This window comes from Paralichthys olivaceus, chromosome 20 (genome assembly GCF_024713975.1).
Source record: "Paralichthys olivaceus isolate ysfri-2021 chromosome 20, ASM2471397v2, whole genome shotgun sequence".
Taxonomy (NCBI): Eukaryota; Metazoa; Chordata; class Actinopteri; order Pleuronectiformes; family Paralichthyidae; genus Paralichthys; species Paralichthys olivaceus.
In genome coordinates this window covers 15,477,972-15,501,982 of record NC_091112.1, presented here as the reverse complement: position 1 = coordinate 15,501,982, position 24,011 = coordinate 15,477,972, and the positions used below count along the sequence as shown (strand labels likewise).

Sequence of the window (24,011 nt, the reverse complement as noted above, 5' to 3'; positions counted from 1 at the left end):
TAATTTAATAAAGATATCTTTATAAAGCTGGTATTGCATTTGGAGTTGGGAGACAAACTAAAAGAGAATAAAAAGGTAGAAATAGAAATAACAGAGGCCAAGAAATCCTGGATTTTAGTCTATGATGGGTTATTGTTTCTGACTTTATGCAGCTGTGGTTTAAACAACTGTTAAACCGGACTTGTCATGTTAAGTAATCTGATTTCATGTATGACACTGCGGCACATGCAAATAAATAGGGATAACTACACTGGAAATGTTTCCAGGGGACTCAAAAAAGTGATGAACCAAGCTGTAGTTCAGTGCTTTGTGAAGTTATTAAGTGTACTTCAAAAAGCATTGAACTACAGCCAGGTTGTCATATACCCAAATTAAAATGGCTGTAGTTTCACAACCACCCTGACTACATGGACGAGGTCTTGCAAGAAGGAAAACTCCCAAAGGTTTCTTGTGGAGGTGTCAGAAACAATGTAGGAGTGGGCCTTTGAATTCAGTAAACATGGAGTATTTTAAAATAAGAGTTCAAGAATGATTAACTGTGCAGGTAAACGATGAGGCCTTAGCCACATTATCAGTATTAGATTTCCACTGCTTTCTTTTTCTTGTGGGGATTGCTGCAGGTCTGTGTGTGTGTGTGTGTGTGTGTGTGTGTGTGTGTGTGTGTGTGTGTGTGTGTGTGTGTGTGTGTGTGTGTGTGTGTATGAGAGAGAGAGAGAGAGAGAGAGAGAGTCATTAGCGGTGGCTGCACGTTGCTCTCTGCAGCACTTGCGCACTCCTCGCTCCGCTCACCTCTGCGCGCAGAGAGAGCCGACGCACGCCGCCGCTCCGTAACCAGCTACCGGACTCACAGTCCACCGGTGGCCGGAGGGGTTGTCCACCACCGAGACACGGTATCGGAACACCACCCGCCTCCCCCAACCCACACACACACACACACACACACACTCCCCTCCCACCTCCCTCCTCCCGTGCCCAGTGTTGCGCTTCTGCTGCAGCGTCCAAGTTCAGGTGAGCGCTGGTGTCCGGCACAAGTCCCGACGCACAGACCGGGATGCTCGCTCCCTCCCTCCCGTCCGATGGGATGCTATAGATGGGCCGCGCAGGATGTGAAGCCCCGCTAGAAGAAGCAGGAGGAGGATGGCTACACCAGGCTCGTCTGCGGCGGTGCTGCTGCTCCTGCTGGGCTTCCTCTCCGCGTCCTCCGTCAATGCCGGTGAGTTGTGTTTATTAGCCACCACAGGTGAGGGATCATCGCGAGTAAACAAGGCACGACGGGTGTGTTAGTAGCTGGTTCAGCACATGCTGCTGTAGTGGTGATGATGTGGTGCATGCACAGTACGGAGCATAGCAGGTCCCTTCGGAAAAGCACCTGACGTGACACCTTGTTCAGGATGTGTTCGCATCTGCTCATGTCTGTGTTGTTTTGTGCATCAACATCTGCATCACATGAGACAACTAGCTTTGCAATGACAAACATGGCTGACTCAGTTTAGTCCAGTCCTGGTACAATTTAGTATAGATACTTAATATGTTAATATAAAAACAAGGTTTTTCTTCCAGTTGTTGGAACATGTTTCTAGGAATAAGTATTTTCCTTGTACTGTGTGATTGGCTCAAGAAAGTTCTGTCTTTTTTCTTTGGGTTATATACCTGCAAAAAATGTGCACTCAATTCAGTGGCGGATCTAGGATTTGTCGGGGCCACAAAGGGGGCCACAGTTTATACACAGGGAGGATTATATGTCCAACGTCCATGCACAATTCCTGATCCAGTAAGGTGCCGAGTTAAGTTGGTCCTTGTTTGCTGACTTCTCTATAGCTTTGATTCAAAGCCACACGTCATTGAATATATTTTGTCCTTCTTCAAGCATATTGTGTACTTTAAAAGGCTTAAAAAATAAATGATTTCTAAGAAATATTCATATTTATCATTAGTATTTTTAATAAGTAACTAATTAATTTTTCTTAAAGACTACTGATAATACAGGGGTACTTCAGGGGCCAGTCAGACTTCAGCTGAGGCCATGCATTTTTGTATTATTCACACTTTTTTGATTATCAGTTAATTAAGAAAATAATTAGCCACAGCCCTTAAGTGCATGTCCATGCCTTAAAACCTGAGCTACAGCATCCATCGGTGTCCCACTATGAGATTAAACGACAATGCATTATTCTGTTCAGAGCCCTAAACATGCTGCATAGCTCTAATCATCATATATCATGCATGATGGATATAGCACCTCATCTATCTTTCATGATATTGCATATTATTATCCTGCGGCAGCTTACGTTCCAGTGGAACATTCATTTCAGAAGCGAGATCTCACATCTTATGGTGTTACATCGCATCTGGGTGATAAGCTGAGAGATGACAGATAGTCCTTTGTATAGCCCTAATCCTGCTGATAAAATCATGGTGGATTTATCTCAGCCTGCAGGGATTTGATATTTGGCTTCCTGAGGCTGGAGATGAATGTAGTTTTAAGAGGGAGTTTTGTGATGCTGCAGCCAGCGTCTGGAATTTTTTTCTCTGGCAGCAAACAGCTCAAGAATGGATGGGAATCCCTGTTCGCTCTCGTATTGTTTCTCTGTGGGTGTGTGAGTGCTGGAAGATAAATAGCAGGGAAACAGCTAGTCAAACATGGAGCCGTGGCTATGTATCACACACGTTTGAGCAAACGCCACACATCTACTCTGCATCTACACACACACACACTCAGCCGTTGGGAGCCACTGAGAGAGTGTCGCCCACCAAAATATTAATCTCACCAGCACTAAGCAACATTCCAGTTTTCTCTGCTGGGTTCTGATGAATGTGTCGGAGGGAGAAAAAGAGAATTTATTCTTCCTCCCTGAAAAACATCATTTGAGCCCTCAAACGACTCTCGGGCTGGATGGTACAATATTTGCACACGTGTGAGACAATGAGACTAATTTGTATTAAGTGACAGACTGTAGTTTCTACTGGTAATCTAATGGGCAAACATAGAGAGAGAGAGAACAGAGAACGGCACTGTAACTGGATCACACACTTTGAAACAGAGTGGTGAGGGTTACAGCTGCATGAGTGGACAGAAGGAGGTCAGGATTAAGGGGAGACTCAGTAACTTTTGTAAGATGCAGTAACTACATTTTCCTCTTACAGATAAAAGGTTCATACACACAATCATTAGCTACAGCCTTACTACCACGAGATAATAAAGACAAACCTCTGAAACTTGATAAGTGTCTTTTTATTTGAAGTTTGAAGTACCATTGGAAGTAAGGATATAAAAAAATGCATAATGTATAAGCAAGGCCAGACACCTTGTAAAAATACATTGATTAGTTCTGATTGGTCTGATAGTCGACTGAAGTAGCTTTGTAGTTGCTTTGTTTGCACAAAATGAATAAACCAGCAAGCTGTGCATGCTGGGTAATGACACTAAATCAGCTAAGAAGTGATGTGTTGAGTATTTTGGATTTGTCAGTGGGAAGGTATGGATAAAGGTTCGCAATTTGCAGCAGATCCAAAACATACATTAGTTTGCAATTGTTCCAACTTCTCTTTTCGGTGACTTTATGAACCGTCATTATTTGTGTTATCACAAAGTTGAAATTTCTGACAGCGTTCACAGTAGTTGCTTGAGTCCACTATTCACTCTTTGGGTCTCCTCCAAATCCCGAGGGAAATATTGTCTCTTCACTCGCTAAATGCACACAAGGTAGTCCCATTTGTCGGTCTTCCATTTTGTCCTCCTAAAGATGCTGGTGAGAGCAGTAAGAGTTATTGGCCTGAAAAGCACAACAGTGTGTTCAAAGACAGTATACGCTGCTTAGAGCTGAACTACAGATTTTCATCATTTTTATGTGTGAGTTTGTATGTTAGTTTACTCTTTTTTTATGTGAAACACTCAACGCACGTCATTTCTTTGTACCCCAGGATACTGTGCTTCCTTATTATCACTCAACCCTAATAAAAACACTGATAATAGCTGCTTTCAGTCACGAAACAAATCAAGCATTAAAACTGGTAAAGCTGGAAGAAAAGTGTGCATTTTAATCAGCCTGTATAAAGAACGAAGCAGGGCCTTTCCCTTGAGCTTGACTTGTAACAGCAACATCAGAGTCAGACCTTGATATACAGACATTCACATTAGCAGGTTTTTCTCCACTCTGTGCTTGAGGGGGGCAGGAAATTAAACGAGACTGTAATTTAATCCATCACAGATAATCTCCCAACAAATACATGCAGGGCCGACTAGGATGTATCATCGACTGATATAATAAATACATCCTCATGAGTCACGCTTTAATGAGACGTGAGTGGGAGAGACAGAGGATAGAGAAGAGAGAGATGGAGATAGAGAAAAGGTAAAGATTGGAAAATGTGAAATAGTAATCAGTGTGTGTGTGTGTGTGTGTGAGAGAGAGAGAGAGAGAGAGAGAGAGAGAGACTAAGACAGATGTGAAAGAGTGAGCTTCTTTCAAGGGAAACACCAGCAGACCTGTGTGTTGCTAATTAGGCCTTGTATTAATGAGAGGAGGAAGATTAATCTGTGGGTGGGGGAGAAGATCTTAGAGAAGGCAGAGCGAGAGAGCAAGCGAAGTTCACAGAGAGAGAGAGAGTGATGGAGCGGGCGAGATGTGTGTTCAACCACTGTGTGTATTACAAGACATAAAGACAAAATATTAATGACCTGTCTCATCTAAATTGTTTCCTGTGGCCATGCTGCATGTGTGTGTGTGTGTGTGTGTGTGTGTGTGTGTGTGTCAGACCCCCTGCTGTCAGCTCCGCTCAATGTGACCATCAGAGAGCTTGAGGTCAACTCCGCCGTGGTCACGTGGGAAATCTTGGAGGGGGACCCCGTTATTGGATTCGCCATCACCCAGCAGGTACGTGTGTGTGTGTGTGTGTGTGTGTGTGTGTGTGTGTGTGTGTGTGTGTGTGTGTGTGTGTGTGTGTGTGTGTGTGTGTGTGTGTGTGTGTGTGTGTGTGTGTGTGTGTGTGAGGAAAAGCGACAACTTCGGACATCACAGGTTCTTGTGCTGTGAGGTGAAAAAGGACAGATATATGTAAAAACCATAGGGTTAGTTCAGTTTTTGTAGCTTGGCGTGTTCACTAGCCCACTTACCCACACAGTCAAAAGCTGCAGCGGTGGCGTGGCACACAGCTTATGATGGCAATTAAGGTACTTTCAAACCCTTCGCGCTTGATTGGTGTAATTTCCCTCTTAAATCTCTCTTGGAATCATTACTCAGTCCAATATTAAACCATTGAGGTGATGCACATATTTTCTGATTCAGTGCGACTTACGGTTTCTGAGAATATCATCGCTTTTTACATCCATTGCAAATAAGCATTCATAAATCCTGGTAGAAATCATAAAAATATACGCTCCTTGTAAATCCACAACTTGAAAGAGAATCACGGAATCACAGTTTTCCAGTGAGAGTTTGTTTCACAGCTAACCTGACCTACTTTTAATGGTGCCAATTTGCCAAAAATGTATAGGCTGTTTTTTAATTTGAGGCAAGGTCGACAGTGTCAGTCTTAAAAAACCCATTGATATTCATAAAAAACCTAAAAGTTAAGTTACATTTTTGCGGTCAAGTAACATTTTCAGATGCATTTCCAATGTAGATTTTGTCCACATGCAGTTTTAATGGGTTCAGAAATTCCCTTCTTTAATTGGCTAGTAAATAATAATGTCCCTAAGGAGACTTCCTCTTGCTCTAGCAGGAACCAATTGACCTGAGCAAGCAAGTCCTAGCTGGATAATAATGTACATTTCAAGTAGAGTGTACGCAGCCAGAGAAGCATTATGTTTCTTTAACCTTAATTACATTCCAAGAAAAAACCCTCGAGGCTTCATTTCAACTTTCCCGACCGCTGCCCACGATAGACGTGTTCGCATTTGCACCAATCAGCCTTAACCAGAGGGAATTTTTACATGAGGGTTGATTTGCAGCTTGACTGTAGCACCAGAAATCTTTGATTAGGTATTCATCCAGCAATTTTCTGCGAACAAGTAGATAACACCTCTGTTGTTCCCCCTTGAATTTTTGTTCTTTACATGTTGGAAAACATCTGAACCGCGCAAATTCAAAACCCTCTATAATCTACGGTTTCAAAATATCAGACAGTGACCAGATGCATCATTTAACCCTGACCTGTGATTTCTCAGCAGAAGTGGTGCCAAAATGAAAAAAAGAACTTCACTGCAGGGATCAATAGAGTATCACATTACACTGAACCTCCTGGCCCTGATTTCTCTGCTTCTCTGCTCTCACCACTCGTCTGCAGAAGAAGGACGTACGCATGCTGAGGTTCATCCAGGAGGTGAACACGACCACACGCTCCTGCGCACTGTGGGATCTGGATGAGGACACCGAGTACATCGTTCACGTTCAGAGTATCAGCATGGGAGGTAGCAGCCCCCCCAGTCAGCCCGTTCTCTTCAGAACGCCCAAAGAGTCGGAGAAGATGGCGTCCAAGAGTCCAGGTGAGGGACGACAACACGCACTGTGCCTTGTTTAAAAAAGAAGTTTATTTGAGAATGTGGAAAATGAGCCACTTTCAGCTCGAGAACAACTCTGTTAAAAACTGTTATACACACATACTGTGGGTGGATCATTAAATATATGCAAGAGTAAACAAAAGTAAGAATAAAAGCACACAGAAGCACTCATGCATGAGCCCGGGAGCACTCACACAGAGAACACTAACATTCTGCTTCTGAGGACGACACTCACACAAGCTCATGAATGGAAGACACGAATGCAAAAGTTACAAGACAACTGTAAAAGCATCATCATCAATGTATGAGCCTCACAACAGAAACACAACCACAATTGAAGTGAGCAACAATGTTAACAATGACAGAGTTGATGAATGCACAGGTCCTGACCCTCACCCAAACAATAATCATATAAAAGCAGTTGTGTTCTTCCTTGTTGGGCGCTTGTCTGGGTTTTCACAAACTATGGCTCACTTGACCACAGTTAGTATCTCAGCTCATTTCTGCACTCTTCTGTTGTGGTTGTGTTTTTCTTTCTGGCTTTTGTAGTTACGATTAAGGCTTTGCAGTTGTGTTGCAGTTTTTTCAGTTGTGTTTTCATTAATGCACTTGTGTGAGACATCTCGGTCACCGTACACAAACACACCTACCCGCACCTGTGTGTGTCTACTGAAGCAGCTCCATGCACAAAGAAAGTTTAATGGCAGAAACAGTCTCACAGCAGAGGAGTAATGTTCCGGTAATGCTTCATTGGGACAATGAAATAAAAAACAGAAATACCAATCTCTGTGGAAACCCCCCCACTCCTCCCATGCAATGCATTGTTCTATATCTCAAATGCAGAGGTTGCTGTAATCTAGAGCTGCTTGCAGTCCTTCCAATTTTATCATGTATGACCCAGTTACAGCGGCAAGAGCAGCTTCAGAGGGACGCAGGAAATGCTAAATGCTCATCAGCAGCGAGTTGATAAGAGAGGGAACAGGGGACATTAGGGAGCAGCATGGTCCCCTCATGTAGGAGCTTGTTGTCCCTGTGAGGTGAGGGTGAACTGACATCATTAACAGGTAACTAAAGAAGTGAACCTTTCAGACACAAGTCTGTTTTTCATATATAATGAACGGAGCAGGAGATTTTCATGGTGATTTTTTCAGTGTTACATGTTTGCATGTCACTCGTACTTGCTGATTTTCTGGACATAAACCTTCTTTATTCTCACATGGGCATTTTTGGGACATTTTACTAGGGGACTGGCAGGAACAGTTCATGAGAAGGTCCGCAGCAACTGACTCGGACATTTGTGATCTCTCACACAGCCTCTCTGGAGAAAGTCTAAAAAGTTCAAGAAGTTAAAAGTCTAACAGAAGATTTGTGAACATCTGAGATCAGACCAGGATTTTGTCTGGAGTTGACCTTGCACACATGCTGTGCAAAAGTGGAGTGTGTTCTCACTGAGTGGAAATACTAGGCGAGGATAGTCTCTGGAGATCAGCACCACTCAAAGGCACGGCAGGAGAGAGGATGGCTATGTCATCAACACACTGTGAATTCTCCAGACAATGAGCTGCTCTATTCACACATCGACTTTATCGGACATCGCACATACTGTTTACCAGGGCGCTGGCAGGGTAAAGTCCATTTAATGTCCGGTTCCACTGATTCAAACATTTGGGTTCACACATGCAGCTCCTTAAGATGACGGCTAGACATTTTCAGGCTTGCAGTGCACGTGTGAAAGCAACAATCCAGAGACATTGTCAAAAGGAAATGGCCATTTTTTGTCTTTTGTCTTTGTCTGCAACAGCAAACCTTCCCTATTTGAGCAGCACATACCGTACGCAGTTGACAAGGAAACAGGAGCACATTTTTAAATTCTGAAACATAAAGGTCTTTTATTTCAGACATAGAGACATAAACAGGCTTATCGCTTCTAGATTTGTGTGGATTTTGTAGGCAGAAACGTAGCTGGCAGATCTAGAACCAGCTCACATAGAGCAGGGGAATACTATATGCAGCGGATGTAATAGTCAGGAAACAAGAGCCTGTTAGACCTGTTGTTCCTAGTTAACTGTGCAAAGCTATAGTGATTAAATCTATACTTTAATTACTAATGTGATTGTGACCGTAGCTCAAAGAGTGACAGATACTGTGGCTGAGCAGATTACATTATCTGATATATTCCAAAATTAAATGTCAGAACACAAATTGTTACAGTGTTTGATCGTAAAGTGCAAAAACGACTGAGACACTTTAAAAAAGTCAAAGTAAAGTTGTGATTTTAAGTGTTAGACAGATATATTGTTAGTATGGTTATGCTTTGCCATGGATGTGAGGTCATGTGACTTCGATGTTTAGTGGGACAATTTGTTCTGATGTTGAGGGGCGGACTTGCTTCAACTTTGATGGAAGTTCCCTGTGTGCAAATTGTGTGTGTGTTTGTGGAAGCATTCATTAGGCGGCCTGATTAAATCTCTCAGCCATTACTGCTTTCCTTCCCCTCTAAGCTGATATTAATCAGCCTGACACCATATAGTATCTGCAGGTGCAATGCAACACCACACACAACCTCCCTGTGTTTTTCTCTCAGTCCGTTTGTCTGTTATCTTCCTTCCTATCTGCCTGTATTCCCTTGTCTGTCTGTAGCTCATGTGTAAAAAACTTCAAAAGCCCTGAATGCTCTGAAGTTTCCATAATGTAGGAAAATCCTTGGTGGCTAGTAATGCAGAGTAATGTTTTATGTCAGTTATTATTATGTAGCTTTTAAAGTAAACCTCAGAGCGGGGCGGACAGGGCGGACAAGTTGAAAGGGCATTGAACTACCATTGAGCAAGAGCATCCGTCACAGAGGAGCTTGGTCCATGGTTCGAACATAATTCAGACAGCACCATGCATGACAGGGCTCCTTAAGCATTAATAAGGAAAGGAGTGCGGTAAAACAAGAGCATCTTTGTCGCTGGAGGACAGCCCATTCCACAGCTGGCCAAAAAGCCACTCCCAACGCCTGGAGGGGGCAGCACACTGCAGACCTGTCCAACAGACAGATGGGGAAACTGGCCAAGCAGCTACTTGCGGGGATCCTGTCAAAGACTGATCAAATCAAAGTCATCAAGCTACAGCACATTAAGGCAGAATCCCAGGACTGCCAGGAGTCCTGGACCCATTTGGATGCGACCATGAATAGACACTTTAGTTGGGCAGAAATCTGCAGCAGCAGCCGATGACACCCTCCCACGTCCCCATAATGTTGCCCAGTGGTTTGGCTGTCTGCTGTGTGGCAACTTCAAGACAAGTTTCCAAAAATTGCTGAGCTGATTAATACCAAAGTTGGTAGAGGGATGGGGTCTTGGATCAGCACCAAATTCCACACACTCATAAATAACATTCCCTTAAACATGCCAGATGTTGGTCATTTACATCCATGAATTGTTCTCTGAAAAAAAAAACTGTCTCTCAATGTCAAAGAAAGTGGTGGGAAACAAATCCTGGATATGCTCCCTGATCCAAATCCACATCAAAATTTCATGTCGTTTTCCGTGGCCCAAACCACATCCTTTCACCAAGTTTTGTTTTTTTTTGTGTAATGGTGCTAACCGTAGTTTTTAATTATTTTAATTATTTTAATAAAAAAAATAATAATTTGCTGCCCTAATATGTGTATAAAGTAGAATACATGCCGTATAACGCAAGATGGTGACTCCAATCTGTACGTGAACATATAGCTGCTCTGGTGATGACCTCATGGAGGGACAGTGGCAGCCTCAATACAGGGAGATGAAGAGTAGACATCAACCTACAGCTTCAGGTGATATCAAACCATGTCTTTGTGAATCAGAATAAAATGTCCTCACTGCAGAACCATGTAATCTGCCATTACCAAATTATTGCAGTATAACGCCCCTCTCTGTCACGCTGGAGGCTTCAGCTCAGCACAGAGGGATAACCATGGCAACAGGAGACCTGGGAGCAAGCAGCGTCGCCCCTGACTCATTCAGACACCAACAACAAAGTCCTGAAGAGACATGGGGACCCCTTTCTGCAGCATTATGTCTACATGTAACTGATCAAACTTCAAAATAAAAGAATTCATTAAGCCTCTTTAACATACAGACTTCTTTAAAGTTGTAGAGATTTGTTGAGTTGGTGTTATGATCGAGTTCAACCTTCTTTAAATAAGAGGGACACATAGGAAATGGGGGTTACCATGAGAGCGGCTCCTGGCAACAGAGAGCGAGAGCTGTCCTGTTCAAACCTTTAACCCAGTGAATGTTGTTGTGCTGGAGCTGCAGGAGAAACACAATGAGTGACAAGTGGTTAAGGATCGAGCTCCCTCTGTCTCCACGGACCTCTGCTCTCACTTAGCTTTAATTACACTGACCAGAGTGCAGAATTTACACCAGGCAGCACCTCTGCTCTCCCGTCACCTCGTTTGATTCTTTTATCTTCCCCTGCAGACTTTCAGTGAAATGGCAATTTTACATTTGCTCTCTGGTACAATGAATTGCAGTGTCCTCCGTGGCGCTTTGCTGACTCTGTGTGTGTGTGTGTGTGTGTGTGTGTGTGTTCTTCTTAACCCCAGATGAGGTGACAATGGAGGAGTTTGGTCACGCCGCCCAACTGAGGGCTGGAGAACTCATCATCATTGTAGTGGTGCTCATCATGTGGGCAGGTAATACTCCTCTCCTCTTCAGCATCACACATTTATCACTGCAGATCTTATAGAAATCCACTGTCTGTGCAGCAAATGAGCTCTGTGGCTGAAGTCCTATTAAGACACACACAAACTGGTGGTGGTGTCATCTCTCTATGATGACTACTTTGTTTCCTGCAGTGCTTTTGAAATGACGTAAAGCCGACCAGTATGCATTTTAGGGTGATCACAACATATCAAACCCAGGTTTTTCATTCTGTACAGCCATCAACAAAAAGCAAGAGATGAAAATATATGGGTTTAAAGGTCCAGTGTGTAAGATTTAGGTGAAAGGGAACTATTGGCAGAAATGTAATGTAGAATGATCCTCATGATGTTTTCACTAGTTTGTTTCATCTAAGTTGTATGAATTGTAGTTTTCTTTACCCCAGAAAAGATCTTTTATATTTAAATACTTTATATTTACATCGAGGGGACCCTCTCTATGGAGGCTGCCATGTTTTTTACATTAGGCCAGACTGGACAAACTAAACACTACCACAGGTTCTTTTTCATGTTTGGAAGGGGAGGGTGAGGTGAGGGGTGTAATATCAATTCTAGACATTACAAAATTCTACACACTGTACCTTTAAGAGGCAAGAAGTTATCAGAACAGAAATGTGTTTTAGTAAAAGAAAAGAAAAACATGAAAGTGAGTTGTTTCTCTGTATGAGATGTATTTTAGTCATAAAAACCATAATTTCAGGTTGAACCTCATCCTAAGGGGAGAAGTGTTTTAGCCCAGTCTGCTCAGATTGGCCGGCTGGAGCACAATCACTGTTGTGATTGGTTAATCGCATCCACCACGTGTAGGAAATGTTGGTGTCTGCTGTCGATTTACCTGTGTTTTTTAGGGGGTGTGCCAGAATTAGCAAGGCGTCCATATGCATATGTGGCCACATGACATCATGATGATGCAGAAGTATTGGGCAGAACACAGACTAGGCGTCTTAGGAGCTTCAGTAGCAGTGTGTTTTTTGAATTTCCAGATATTTTACTTACATAAAAAACATTATTACACACTAGAGGAAAGAAAAACGGAGAAAGCATCAACTGTCTCCTTCAAATTGATCAGAAAATAGTTTTTATTCCCTCAGGCAAAATGTTCTTCTTCTTTGCTTCTTCTTCTTGCAGCCTGGTAAAACATAGAGCACACACATAATTGAACATAAAATAGATCAAATATAACAGCATCATGAATCATGTGTAGTATACTGTAGTATGTGTGACAAATTATTCACGCTGTAAACGTCAAACTAACGGTGCTTTATTGCACTGGTGGAAGACAAGTATGTCGATAAATGACAGTGTAACACATTACAAATCAAGTTACAGTGTCATTATGGCTGGTAAACTCCCATCATCTTCAATCCTGTAGATACACACACTTACAATGACAGCATGTTGACATCCCTGTAACACACATTATGGCACAGTCAGAAATATAATTTGTCAGCCATGCTCCGCTCAGACACAGTGGTACTGTGGTAGGCAACATGGTCAGAATCTCATTGTGGTGCGTTGGCATGCTAACGTTTAGCTAATTAGCGCTACACACAGAGCACAGCTGAGGCTGATGGGAATGTTATTAGTTTTGGAGTAGTAGACAAATTAAAATTTGGAAACGATGATGAGACTATTTGAAAGGTTCTGGGACCCCCGAAGTTATTACAGTTCATCCTGAGAGGGGGACACAGATGTCTGCACAAAATTAAATCCATTCATGAGAGGATTCAGACTGGACCAAAGTGATGGAGTGACTGACATCATCATCATCTCTATAGCTTCACCTCTAGCATCGCTGGAATTAATCTAAAGATACTTTAAGGCTCATTTATGCTCAAAGAGACAGATGAGGACAGATACCTCTGTTGGTAATCTGCGTTCATTTTATTTAACTTTTTATATTTTGCATTGTTTGTGCACGTCTTCTGAGAGCTTATGGGATAAGGACAAAACAGACAGAACATAGCACCACCGCCAGCAATTGTGGGGGGCAGTGAAGCCAGTAGCTGAAGTGACACAACCATAAAACAGTTGGTTTAACAAACTACAGGCATCAGCATGTTTATGATCTACGCTGTGGATTTGCTTTGAGAGGAAAACACTGACTTAGAATATAAATACTGTCTATTCTGTAAAAACAGTATTATATATATATAAAATAACAGTGAGACGCCTTGATTTCCCTCGCAAATCACCTGTAAGACGACAAGTGACAGAGGGAGATTCAAACAGGGTTGGAGAAGGAGAAGTGAGGGAAAAGCGTGGAAATCTGAGTAATCCAAACTCCAAAAAAGTGAGAGCTGTATGGTGAAAAAAAAAGTTTTGTTGTGTTTTTCAGCTTTTAATTGGGCCTATGGGGCATGCAGGGGGATATCACAGTGAGATATCCCATGTTGCCCTTCGGTATTGTGGTGATGAAATGAGCAGGGGCTGATAGAAGCAGAACAGCCAAGACCGAAGCCTGATCAGGGCAGATTCATCCATCCACACACTCCTCCACTGTCATGAATAATTCTCTTTCCCCTTTTTTTGTGCTTGTTCCGTATCTCTCTCTGCATCTGTCTCCCCTCTCTGCCACATTTTTAATCTTTTTGACTGAGGGCACACAGCACATGGCTATCAAAACATCAAGTCCATATCTGCATCTGCACATTTCACCGTGTTCACGTCTCTCTCCTTCAGCTCTCCATGTGTCTGCATTAGTGACACATCAGATGGCTGTTCCCTGAATAGAAATAACAAATAAACTAGTAGATATCATCACCACCTCTATGTGTGATTGAAATAGCTGTGTTGTTGGATTTAGATATGTAAACGAATACAACAAAATCAGACAAATGAAAAACTAATTCAGATTACTGGAGAGCAAATTTCCAATATTTCCAGAACAAATTTCAAGTCACATGCACTATGGCCACTCAAAACTTACCATTATTCTTCATTCCCAATATCCTTTTCCCTCAGGTGTGATCGCCCTGTTTTGTCGTCAGTATGACATCATTAAAGACAATGAGCCCAACAACAACAAAGACAAAGCCAAGAACTCCTCAGAGTGCAGTACTCCTGAGCACCCACAAGGGGGGCTACTGCGCAGCAACGTCTAAGACCAGCCCTGTGTCGCCTTCTGCAATAACCAACTCCTTGTACCTCAGGACAGGTGAGGAACAGAAACAGAAAATGTTCCCTGAGATGGAACGGGGTCTTTCGTAATAAGGTGGGAATCTATCTGATGTGATGTGATAGATGCTGTTTTTGATTTAAATTTTTCAAATTTTCAAACTCTTACCTTCTCTTTAAGGCCTTTATTAAGGCTCAGTAGATGTAGGCAGACAGTAGGTGGAGTTAGGGCATGAGCAGTTGTCAGTAACAGACAGGCAGATTAACAAGGCTTAAAGGGAAAGGGAGGAAAGAAAAGGCAAAATCCACCCAAGGCAGGTTATCAAAAACAAGCAGGCGAGAATGAAAGAAAAGCTGGAAAGCTACACTGTAGAAAAACACAACAAATAACATGGCAGGGATTGAATGGAAATGGGCAGACATCTAAGACCTGATTAGGGAAATTGGGTAAAGGTGAGTTGGTGTCCAGGGAAGAGCTACAGTTTGATGAAAGGCAGTAAAGCAGGGATCAGTGCAGGGCGGGAGGGAGGAGAAGGGTCTGAAATGACAGGAGAATTAGTAATGAAGAAGAAGCAGGCTGAAACTCCCTGAACTGTGATTTCACAGTCTAGTCAAAGCAGCCATAACTAGGCACTTAAGGTCTGTCAAGCTCTGGAGTTCTCAACACTCTGTGTGTGGCATGGTGTCTGGTGATTTAAAACCAAAATACAAGAGCAAAGTTTTAAGCAGTGGATCCACTGTGGCTCCACACATGAGCACTCCAAGCTAACTAGCCATACCTAGTAATACCAATGGGAATACTGTTGTGTTTTTTTGTGGGGTTGCAGGTTATTCTTGAGAAAGCCCTGTTCGGGACTGATGCATCCACAAGTTTAAGGGGACAAGAGCTTCCATTTCATTTCAGTCTCTGTCGTTGTAGCTGTAAACAGTAAAGTTCAATAGAGTTACGATGTGTTAGTGATATTGTTATTTTGGTTAAATCCACAGCCCACACCTGAGTGAGAACCAGTGTACCCATTTCTTCAGACGTTGCGGATACATTTCCGCATTAAATCTGTCACTGTTATCCCTGTAAAGTGTGAACAATCGAAAACTTAGATGTAGTTACAGTAAACATGGGGGTAAAGTAAAGTACGGTGGCCAAGGCCTTTCACGTAATACCATTAATGGAAAACACGAATGCAAACAGCACAACATGAATGGAAAAGTGACAACACAACTACAAAAGCAACAATGGAAGTCAGCGACAATCAATGTTGACAATGGACAAACTTGTAACCTTGATTCACTGACAACTCAACTGATGCTCACTTCCGTTGTGATTGTGTTTCCATTGTGTGGCATTTGCAATCTTGTAGTTTATTTTGCGTTTGTGTTTTCAGTTACTGCGGCTGTGTGAAAAGTCTCAGTCACCGTAGACATGGCTTGGTGAACTCATAAGAACTTTTTTTCCAGTCTTGTCCTGAGCTCTTGCTGTCCTTTGTCTCTCATTATGTGCAGTAACATTGTTTTTTTCCAGACCCTGAGACCAACAGAAAGCCATTCTCAGACACCATCCTACTGAAGTAAAGATTAACCATCACAGAAGCTTCACACTCTGAAGAACTCTTGAAATACAAAAGACACAAACGTGAACTTGAAGAATCACAGGCTTCAAACAGTCCAACAGGAAACAGGAGAGGACACAACCACTTTCACTTTTGTTGTGACCAAAACTGGACTGAAGCCTTCTTTTTGTGGGCAGCCGATATGACAAAACATAGAGTGTCAAGGCACCAGTTTCTTCTTGACGAGAACTGCTTGATTCATACGTTCTGGTTACTCTTCATCAGCGGCATCAAATCCCAGGAGTGGATCATCAAACATGAATGCCTGTTGTTTGTATTTTCAACTGAAGGTCAGAGATGGCAGAGATGTGGTCTGCCTCACAGGAACAGCCGGTCCTTTAGGCCCAGGTATCAGTCAGCACACAACACAACAAGCGAAACTCTGTTTTAAACTAAGGACTTTCTCTTTTTCTATCTGTCCACCCGTCATAACCTCCTATTTTTTGTCTTGACCACAGCCCTCAGTGTAGCAGCTCATCTCTCTCCTTGTCTTTCTGTGACTGTGTTTCTCTAATAAGCACATTACCATTTGGTGCTCCTCCCACTGTGATTGTTTCTGCCCTCACAATCCCAGTCTTGAATATGGTATCATTTTGACACTGTACATCGAGTCTTACTCTCTGTCATCAGATAAATGATGTGTTTATTTTTTAGGTCTGAACTGGAACTTAAAGCCCTTGTCAGTGTGGAGATACAACGCATTTATTTTAATGCTTTATTTTAAAGCATCCCGTATTTTGTTTATTTGAGTCAAGTGGCGTTGTCTGAACACAGACATGATTCAGACAAAGTTAAAGGATTTGCCAAGATTGGTCATCAAAGTAGTTTCTTACTCCAAATCCAAATAAACAGGTTTGAACTTTGGCAGTTATCAAACTTAAGCAAAATAATGGCATGGCTGGATAATGATCCAGGTTCATATTGAGGGTCATTGTTGAGCGCTGCATATTCAGCACCATATGTTGTCTGTGGTCTGCAGCTGGATGTGCAGGGAATAATGATGGAGGTATGAGGAGAATCGTTTCTTAATGAACAGAACATACAGAGCAAAGTTTGGCTGGGTTTCCTCTCTGGTTTGGCTGGAGACCAGCAGGGATGCCAGGCTGTGGAGGCACACAGCTGTTCCATGTGGCTGAACCCTGTTTTGAAATGCAAACCATTTCTACTCATATCCCACACTCTCTATCTTTAACATGTAATCCTATACTCGCCATCTTGGGATATAGTAAAAATGCACTATATCCAGATAATAATGTGATCAAAAAGCCATCACTATATACAACTGCAAAGAAATGTAACATGAACATGTATCTCAATCGGTTGTTTACAGGGAGGTCCAGTTGACTAAGCACAGTGAAAAGTCAGCATATACGACTGTGGTCTGGCAGTCTGAGTGTAATAACCTGGAAAATATGCTCAACACTCAGTGGTTCCTCCATCACCCCCTGAAATCACTCTACCCACCCCACACTTAATGTGAAATAGAAAGTTGAATGGTCAGGCCTACGTACATTGAAAAAAATTGGGATAGAAGCTAAGTACTAGGTGCATATCAGCAAGAGTCATGGTGGCATGGCACATATATAGTAGAGTACGGTGAATATTCTAATAATAGGGCATCGTGTGTGTTATTATGTGGCTGGTACTAGTCCCCAACAAATGTAGTGCTCTTTTCCTTTTCGAGTTAGATTCTTTTGAAACTTCAATACCTTACTCTGCCAAAGGAATAAATGGGCTTGGGATGAGTGCGGCAGACGTGGTTAGGACGTCGTAAAGTATTAAGAGACAGATTACCACATTCTTGAATTAGATCTTTTCATAGGATTTGTTGACAGAAAGAAAATTATAGTAATTCCATTAAGGCAGCATAATCCTTAAACGATAAACTAATGAGTCATTATTATTTACAGCCATAGCTCCTAAGTTCACTCAGACATCCTACCATTAAAGAAGAAATCATAGCGAAGATATTCACGACCTCCTCGCTGAGTAACCTCGGTACCCACTTCATCAAGGGTTTTATGTGAGGGAGTAAAGGACTTTATCACTTCAGTCCAGTTAAAGCTTCATTATCTTCTTCAGGGCTTCCTGTTCAATTATGATGTGTTACCCACATTATTACAGAGATATTGGATGCCAACCTCTGGGTAGCGATGCTCACAAGTTGGGTTCACAAGAAAGTCAGACAGAAAAACACTGCAGAGCTGAAGTCAGCTGAGTTGCAGCCATATTAGAGATAATTAGTGAATGTCTGAATACCTTGCAGGTTGAGATGACTGCTAATCAGCTCCACTCGCTTGCACTTTCTGGATGTGAATGCTGCCTGGCGTATTTAAATGCCACCCAGTGCTGAGAGAGACAGCCTTTCCTCATCTCAATCATCAGTTCTGCAGGAACAACGATCCCTCACCCTGCCATCCATTTTTCACCCTCTCCTTATCAGCCTCCCTCTTTCTTTTCTCTATCTCCAGCCACCTTCATCCGCCTTCATTCTCCCATTTATGACTTTTCCCTTCACTTCCTATCCCACTGTCGCAATGCTGTCTTTCTCATATATCATGGCACCCTTCCTCGTTTCCCCCTTCAACAGCCTCATCTTCTCTTCTCTTCCCTCTCCCCTGTTTCTCATTATAACCATTCTCACTCACTATACCTTTCTGCATCAGCTCTCCTCTCTCGTTCATTTGGCCCCGACTATAGACCACTGCCTATATCTCTTGCACCTCTGCTCATTTATCACCTTTTCGTCTCGGACTGGCCAGGATGGACCTGGTAAACAAGTGGGAGTGAAATAGAAGGAGGAAAGGAGTGAATGAAAGAATCAATAAAAGAGGAGAATTCAAAGGAAAGGAAGTGGAAAAAAACTTTTTACGCTATTAACAAGCACATAAGTGTATAAGAGCAATATTCAGCATTGGATGGCTTCATTGTTTTTTTAACCTATTCCAAAATGACAGGCAGCAAAAGTGTTGTGACTGTGCTCTAATATAAGCTGCTAATGTTAGCATGTTTAGCTAAACAGGTTGTGTTTTATAAAGAGCATGTATAGTCTAGTTTTTTGCACTAAGTGGAAGCTCGTCCTGGATCCTATTAGGCTAATGCTCTGTCCTCTTAATTAGATTTAACTGTAAATGTAACTAATGTTACATGAGCTAGTGCTGTTTGTGACTCAAAAGGGATTATTACTCATCCTAAAATCTTTTTCTCCTTAATAATTGAAAAAAAGAAGAAGAATGGAGGCTAAGAAGCAACAGATTAATGTTAGAAGAATTACAGTAACATTGTGGTCCTACAATTTTCCTAAATTATATTCTATATAATATTTAATACCACTTAACACATAATACAATGAGCTCCGTGCATAGGCACTGATATCTGTTTCTGCCAGTGGGTAAAAACAGTTATCAAACTCCTTTCAGCACAATAGGACAATACAGCAGGGCAGACAAACATGTTGATGGAGCTAAGGGATGAAGGTTTAACTAACGATAAACACCATGAAATGCACAGAAAGTAACAATCAACACCGCCAAATCTATTTAGTAAAAAAAAAATTACACAAACAAAAGTCATAGGCCACCTGCACAACAGAAAGATGACATCACAGTTGCTGGATAGTATTCAAACTGAAGGGGTTGGAAGTCACTAAACCATGATGTAACTTTCAGCACAATGGACAGCTCCACTCGTACCAAGACTTTAATAAAACCTATATAATTAAAGATCAGAGTTTAACTAAGGATCCACATCATGAAATAACAACACATGAACATAAATCATCAAGTGTGCAAAACCAATCCAGCACCATCATGGCTCTCTGCTGTTATAACGCACCTACTATACAACAGTATGGGCCACAAGCCAAACAATAGCAACATAAGCCACAACATAACAGTAGGCTACATTCCACACACCAAACATGTTAGAATAAGCTCTCTACTGTTATTACACATGCAAATAAAGCCAATCAATTCTCAATTAACGTTCAACACATAGATCCACACACAGCTGCTAAATATTAAAAACTGGATTTTTGCCTGTGTTACTTCCTTAAGAGGAAAGTGTTTATCGTTGATGAATTCGATCCAGGCTCCTTTTTTCTTGACACATTCTTGTGACAATAAAGAACAGCAACATGGTTCAGTCTTGCCTGCCCCATTGTGAACCACAAATAGGTTTTAGCCACAGGCTTGAAAATGACCTTTCTGAACTGCAGGATGTTATTGGCACAGTTGGTGAGACTGCCACTAGTTTGTTGATCTCTGGCAATAGGGTGCTCAAGAGCTCTCCCTGGTCATCTTCAAGAAAATCCAGAAAATGCAGCAGACTCCTCGTTGTTTTTCTACATCCATGCACATATCACGATGGGGTGTCAACCTGACTTCATCCTAATCATCCCAATGTAACTGCGTGATGTTTCTGCAGTAACAAAATCCTCAACATCTTGCATGTGTTTGAACACAGAAGGACTAAATCTGAAATCCAGGGACGTTGCTCCATGATCTTGAAGTACTGCAGTCGGTACATTTCTTCTAGTGTATGAAAGCCGTGTGGCAGGGCCCCTACATCTTGCAGGCGGTAGGGAATTTTTCTCAGTCTTGGAACAGTTGGGCTCTCCAGGTTCTGCAGGTGCAGCTGGCTCTTTTGGAGTGCAGCATGGACAATTTCCATGCAAGAAATTCAGCATGACTCTCAGCATAAGTACAATATTTCTGCAAGTGCAAAAGCAGGCCGTTCACTTTTTCCTCCTTTGTCGTGTAAACACAGATCCTCAAGGAATTCCATTAGGGCACTGTAGTTGGCAGCAATGGATTGTAAGGACGCACAGGGGTCTCAAAGACGGGCCGTAACTGTTGCTTCCCAGGCAGAAAAAGAAGCAGCCACACCGACATCCGCGTTAGCAATGACAATAATGCTAACATAACATTTTCATAGACTCTGAATCGTTCCAGTGCTTTAGCGCAGCTGGAAAAGCCATCTCTTACAAAATCTTTCAAAGACTCCACATTGTGTGTTGTGGCCAGAGACAGCATTTTTAAGAAGGCAGCCGTAAAACACATTAGATTAATCCACGCACCAGTCTCTCAAATCCTAAGAACAGGTGTAAAACAAGTGTTTAAGAAACAAGAGAGATTAGAAGAAAAGGCTGTGTAGAATGAATAAATGACTCCAGTGTTGTGGCTATTAACTCGAGATTGTTTTAGATACAAACCATTTGACATTGAGAAAGGCAAAGGAAGTGCTTCCCACCTGCAAACAAAGAGAAAGAGACTAAAAGAGCAGACTTGTGATTGTTTTGAGTTTATGATGCTACTTGCGATTGTTCAACACAAACTGTCCTGTTCTAAATTTCTCAATAAACCGGTTGCACGGGGATAAAAATCATCGGACAGTAAATCTGATTTAGTGGGTGATAAAAGTACAAATGTGCTTCAAAACTATAATACCACTGAACCTCAAGTGGTAATCTCTTCCCACTGGTCTAATGCAAGTGCACATACACACTCACTTAAAACACTCGCTCACACACCGAGCCCATTCTCTGGTTGGCTGGGGACCAAACTGTCACACTGAGGGAAGCAGCAGAAGGCAGCAGTATGTCTCCGACAGCTCTGTCTCTGTCTATCTGAGGCTGCAGGAGGCAACTCAACAGCTGCTTATGGTGAACATTCAATGAGGCATGTGAGAATACTGAGACTGAGACAGACAGAAAATCCTAAAGATGGACAAACAGAGGCAGAGAGGAGGGGGAGGGGGTGAGGGAAGATGAGTCAGAGGGAGTAAAACTGCAAGAGTTAGGTGAGAGAAGATCATTACACCCAGTGGATCTCAAAACTCTGAGCTCATTCCAGTATGATGAGATACTTGAGTGTTAACAGGATTCTCTGTTGGGTGGCAGTGTCTTGATTTGGGTACATCATTGGAGCAAACATAAAGTAAGATAAGTATGGTTAGCACTGTCGCCTCCAATCTCCTTCTGTGCAGAATTTCTGTGTCTGGGTGGGTTTTCTCCAGGTACTCCAGCTTCCTCCCACAGTCCAGACATGCAGATTGGGGTTAGGATCATTTTAGACCCCAAAATCAACCGTAGTTGTGAGTGTGAGTGGTTGTTTTTCGCTATCGTGATACGCTGGAGACCTGTCTGAGGTGCACCAAGCCTCTTGCCAATCGTCAGCTGGGATTGGCTCCAGCTCCCCCCGCAGCCCTCAAAGGGTTAGGGTTAAAATACATAATGAATGGATGGATAGATATTGACTTAACAAAGTATCTGTTAAGTGAGAACTAAAAGTACTCGTTGTGATTACATTTGGCAGTGGCCAAATAATGCCGCTTCTTGCACCAAACATTCTTTGCTGCAGGAAACAACCTTGGATTTTTTCAATCAGGTGCTCGGCCATGTCTACATGTATGAATGTTCATCCCTCAACTGATAAATGTGTAATATTTACTTAATCTAAATATAAGAATTATTCCAGTTGTGCTGTTTGTTCCACAACATCACCTTGAGTTTCTCAGTAACCTCAGCCTTAATCCCAACTCCCACTCACCCGATCTCCATGTGCCAACAGAACATTACCATGTTATCATCGCACTTTGTTCACACTAGTTTGCCTGTAATGTAGACGACTGGACGAGTAACTTCTGAAAACCTTGAACTACTTACCCCATAAGGCCCCACACATAGTAAAGAAAGGGACCTTTTATACTTATGGCGTATGTTTGTACTGTTTGTCTCAGCAAATAACCAAGAAGCATGGATTTACAGCAGAATAATGGAGTCAGTGTTTTATGTACAATCATGTCTGTGTTGTCCATTTTGATGTTAATGGGATAAAACCTGTTCATGAGGGCTAGCATGACTCTGCTATCGTTCACATCCATGGTACACGCACGCACACACACACACACACACACACACACACACACACACAGACACACTCATGTCTTTCTATGGTTGTGAGAACACTCATTGACACAATGTGTTCCCAAGCTCACTGCTAAATGTCTAAACCTAAATTGAATTTAATCTGAGCACATACCCTAAAACCAATGAATTTGTGAGGACCAGCTAATTATCCTCAATGCTACAATAGTCCCCTCACAACTATAAAGACAAGGACACACACACATACTTGCACATACACACACTTATGTATATACTATTTCTATGAAAATATAAATGTCTAATTATGTATTAACACAGGAAAAAAATAAAGTATTTTCAAAGCACCATTCATGTTTCTTGGCGTGTACTGTACATTCACACAGACACACAAACTCCACCACCTATACAATAGAATAAACACGTGATGCCAATTCTTAAATAATTTCTTCTATCTTAGAAAATTCCTCCACAAGAATTTCTTTAGTATAAAAAACATATTTTTTTTCAGTTTCTTGTCATTTAGTAACTCTTCTGGAGCTTTCACTCACAGTGCATTATTTGTATTTATATATATATATATTTGTGCATTAAGTCAGATATCGTGCACAGTGCACACAGAAGATTTTGCATCTTCAAGTCTATGCAAGACTGTATGTTTTTTAGATTCATTTTTGGTGATTATATCAAAGATAAATCTACAGTGGAATATGTATCATGTAATGATAATGTCTATTATAAAAATAATAATGATGATAATAATAATGATAATAATAATGTTTATATGTGTTTATATAATAAGTTGCAAGTGGTTTACAAAGAAGAAATAACAGCAGACAGTCAGACAAACAGCAGCCTGAAGCCAGGAGAGGGAATTAGTTTAGCTAAGGAAAAAAGCACTTCTAAAGCCTCCTAATTAGCACATTGCATTTCTTTTGTTTACTCACAATATGAACACAAAAACGCAGTAGTGAGGAACAATACTTTATTTCTTTGTTCTGTTCTTACAACAAAAGGCCACAGGATTCATGACACCATAAGGATATCATTTCTATTTAACAATGCATGTTTGCACAAAGATCCCTCTGCTGGCCTTTATCTGATTTTAATCAAACCCACACACACCTAAATCACTTGAGAGTTTGGTAAGTGTGGGAGTTGTCTCTCTGAAACCTAACAGAGGGTGTGGGTGGCCTGAAGTTGGCCTCAAGCATA

The 24,011-nt window shown here is 41.9% G+C and overlaps 1 protein-coding gene across 2 annotated transcripts; it reads left to right on the top strand.

Annotated features, from left to right (window-relative positions):
* Positions 1-741: 741 nt before the first annotated feature.
* fndc5b (fibronectin type III domain containing 5b) lies at positions 742-23,155 on the top strand. 2 transcript variants are annotated; one of them, XM_069516809.1, is made up of 7 exons: positions 742-1,213; positions 4,756-4,874; positions 6,286-6,484; positions 11,073-11,162; positions 14,154-14,346; positions 15,826-16,261; positions 18,180-23,155. In XM_069516809.1, exons 1-5 carry the CDS (start codon positions 1,138-1,140, stop codon positions 14,291-14,293), a joined length of 624 nt encoding a protein of 207 aa, XP_069372910.1. In that variant the 5' UTR covers positions 742-1,137; the 3' UTR covers positions 14,294-14,346; positions 15,826-16,261; positions 18,180-23,155. The 2 variants fall into 2 exon arrangements, with proteins under 2 accessions (XP_069372910.1, XP_019946134.1); XM_020090575.2 differs by having other exon boundaries at positions 15,826-23,155.
* The last annotated feature ends 856 nt before the right edge of the window (positions 23,156-24,011 follow it).

Coding starts and splice junctions, on each gene's coding strand:
- fndc5b (XM_069516809.1), top strand. CDS start 1,138: ATGGCTACACCAGGCTCGTCTGCGGCGGTGCTGCTGCTCCTGCTGGGC. Junction 4,875..6,285: donor GATTCGCCATCACCCAGCAG/GTACGTGTGTGT, acceptor ACTCGTCTGCAG/AAGAAGGACGTACGCATGCT. Junction 11,163..14,153: donor GGTGCTCATCATGTGGGCAG/GTAATACTCCTC, acceptor CTTTTCCCTCAG/GTGTGATCGCCCTGTTTTGT.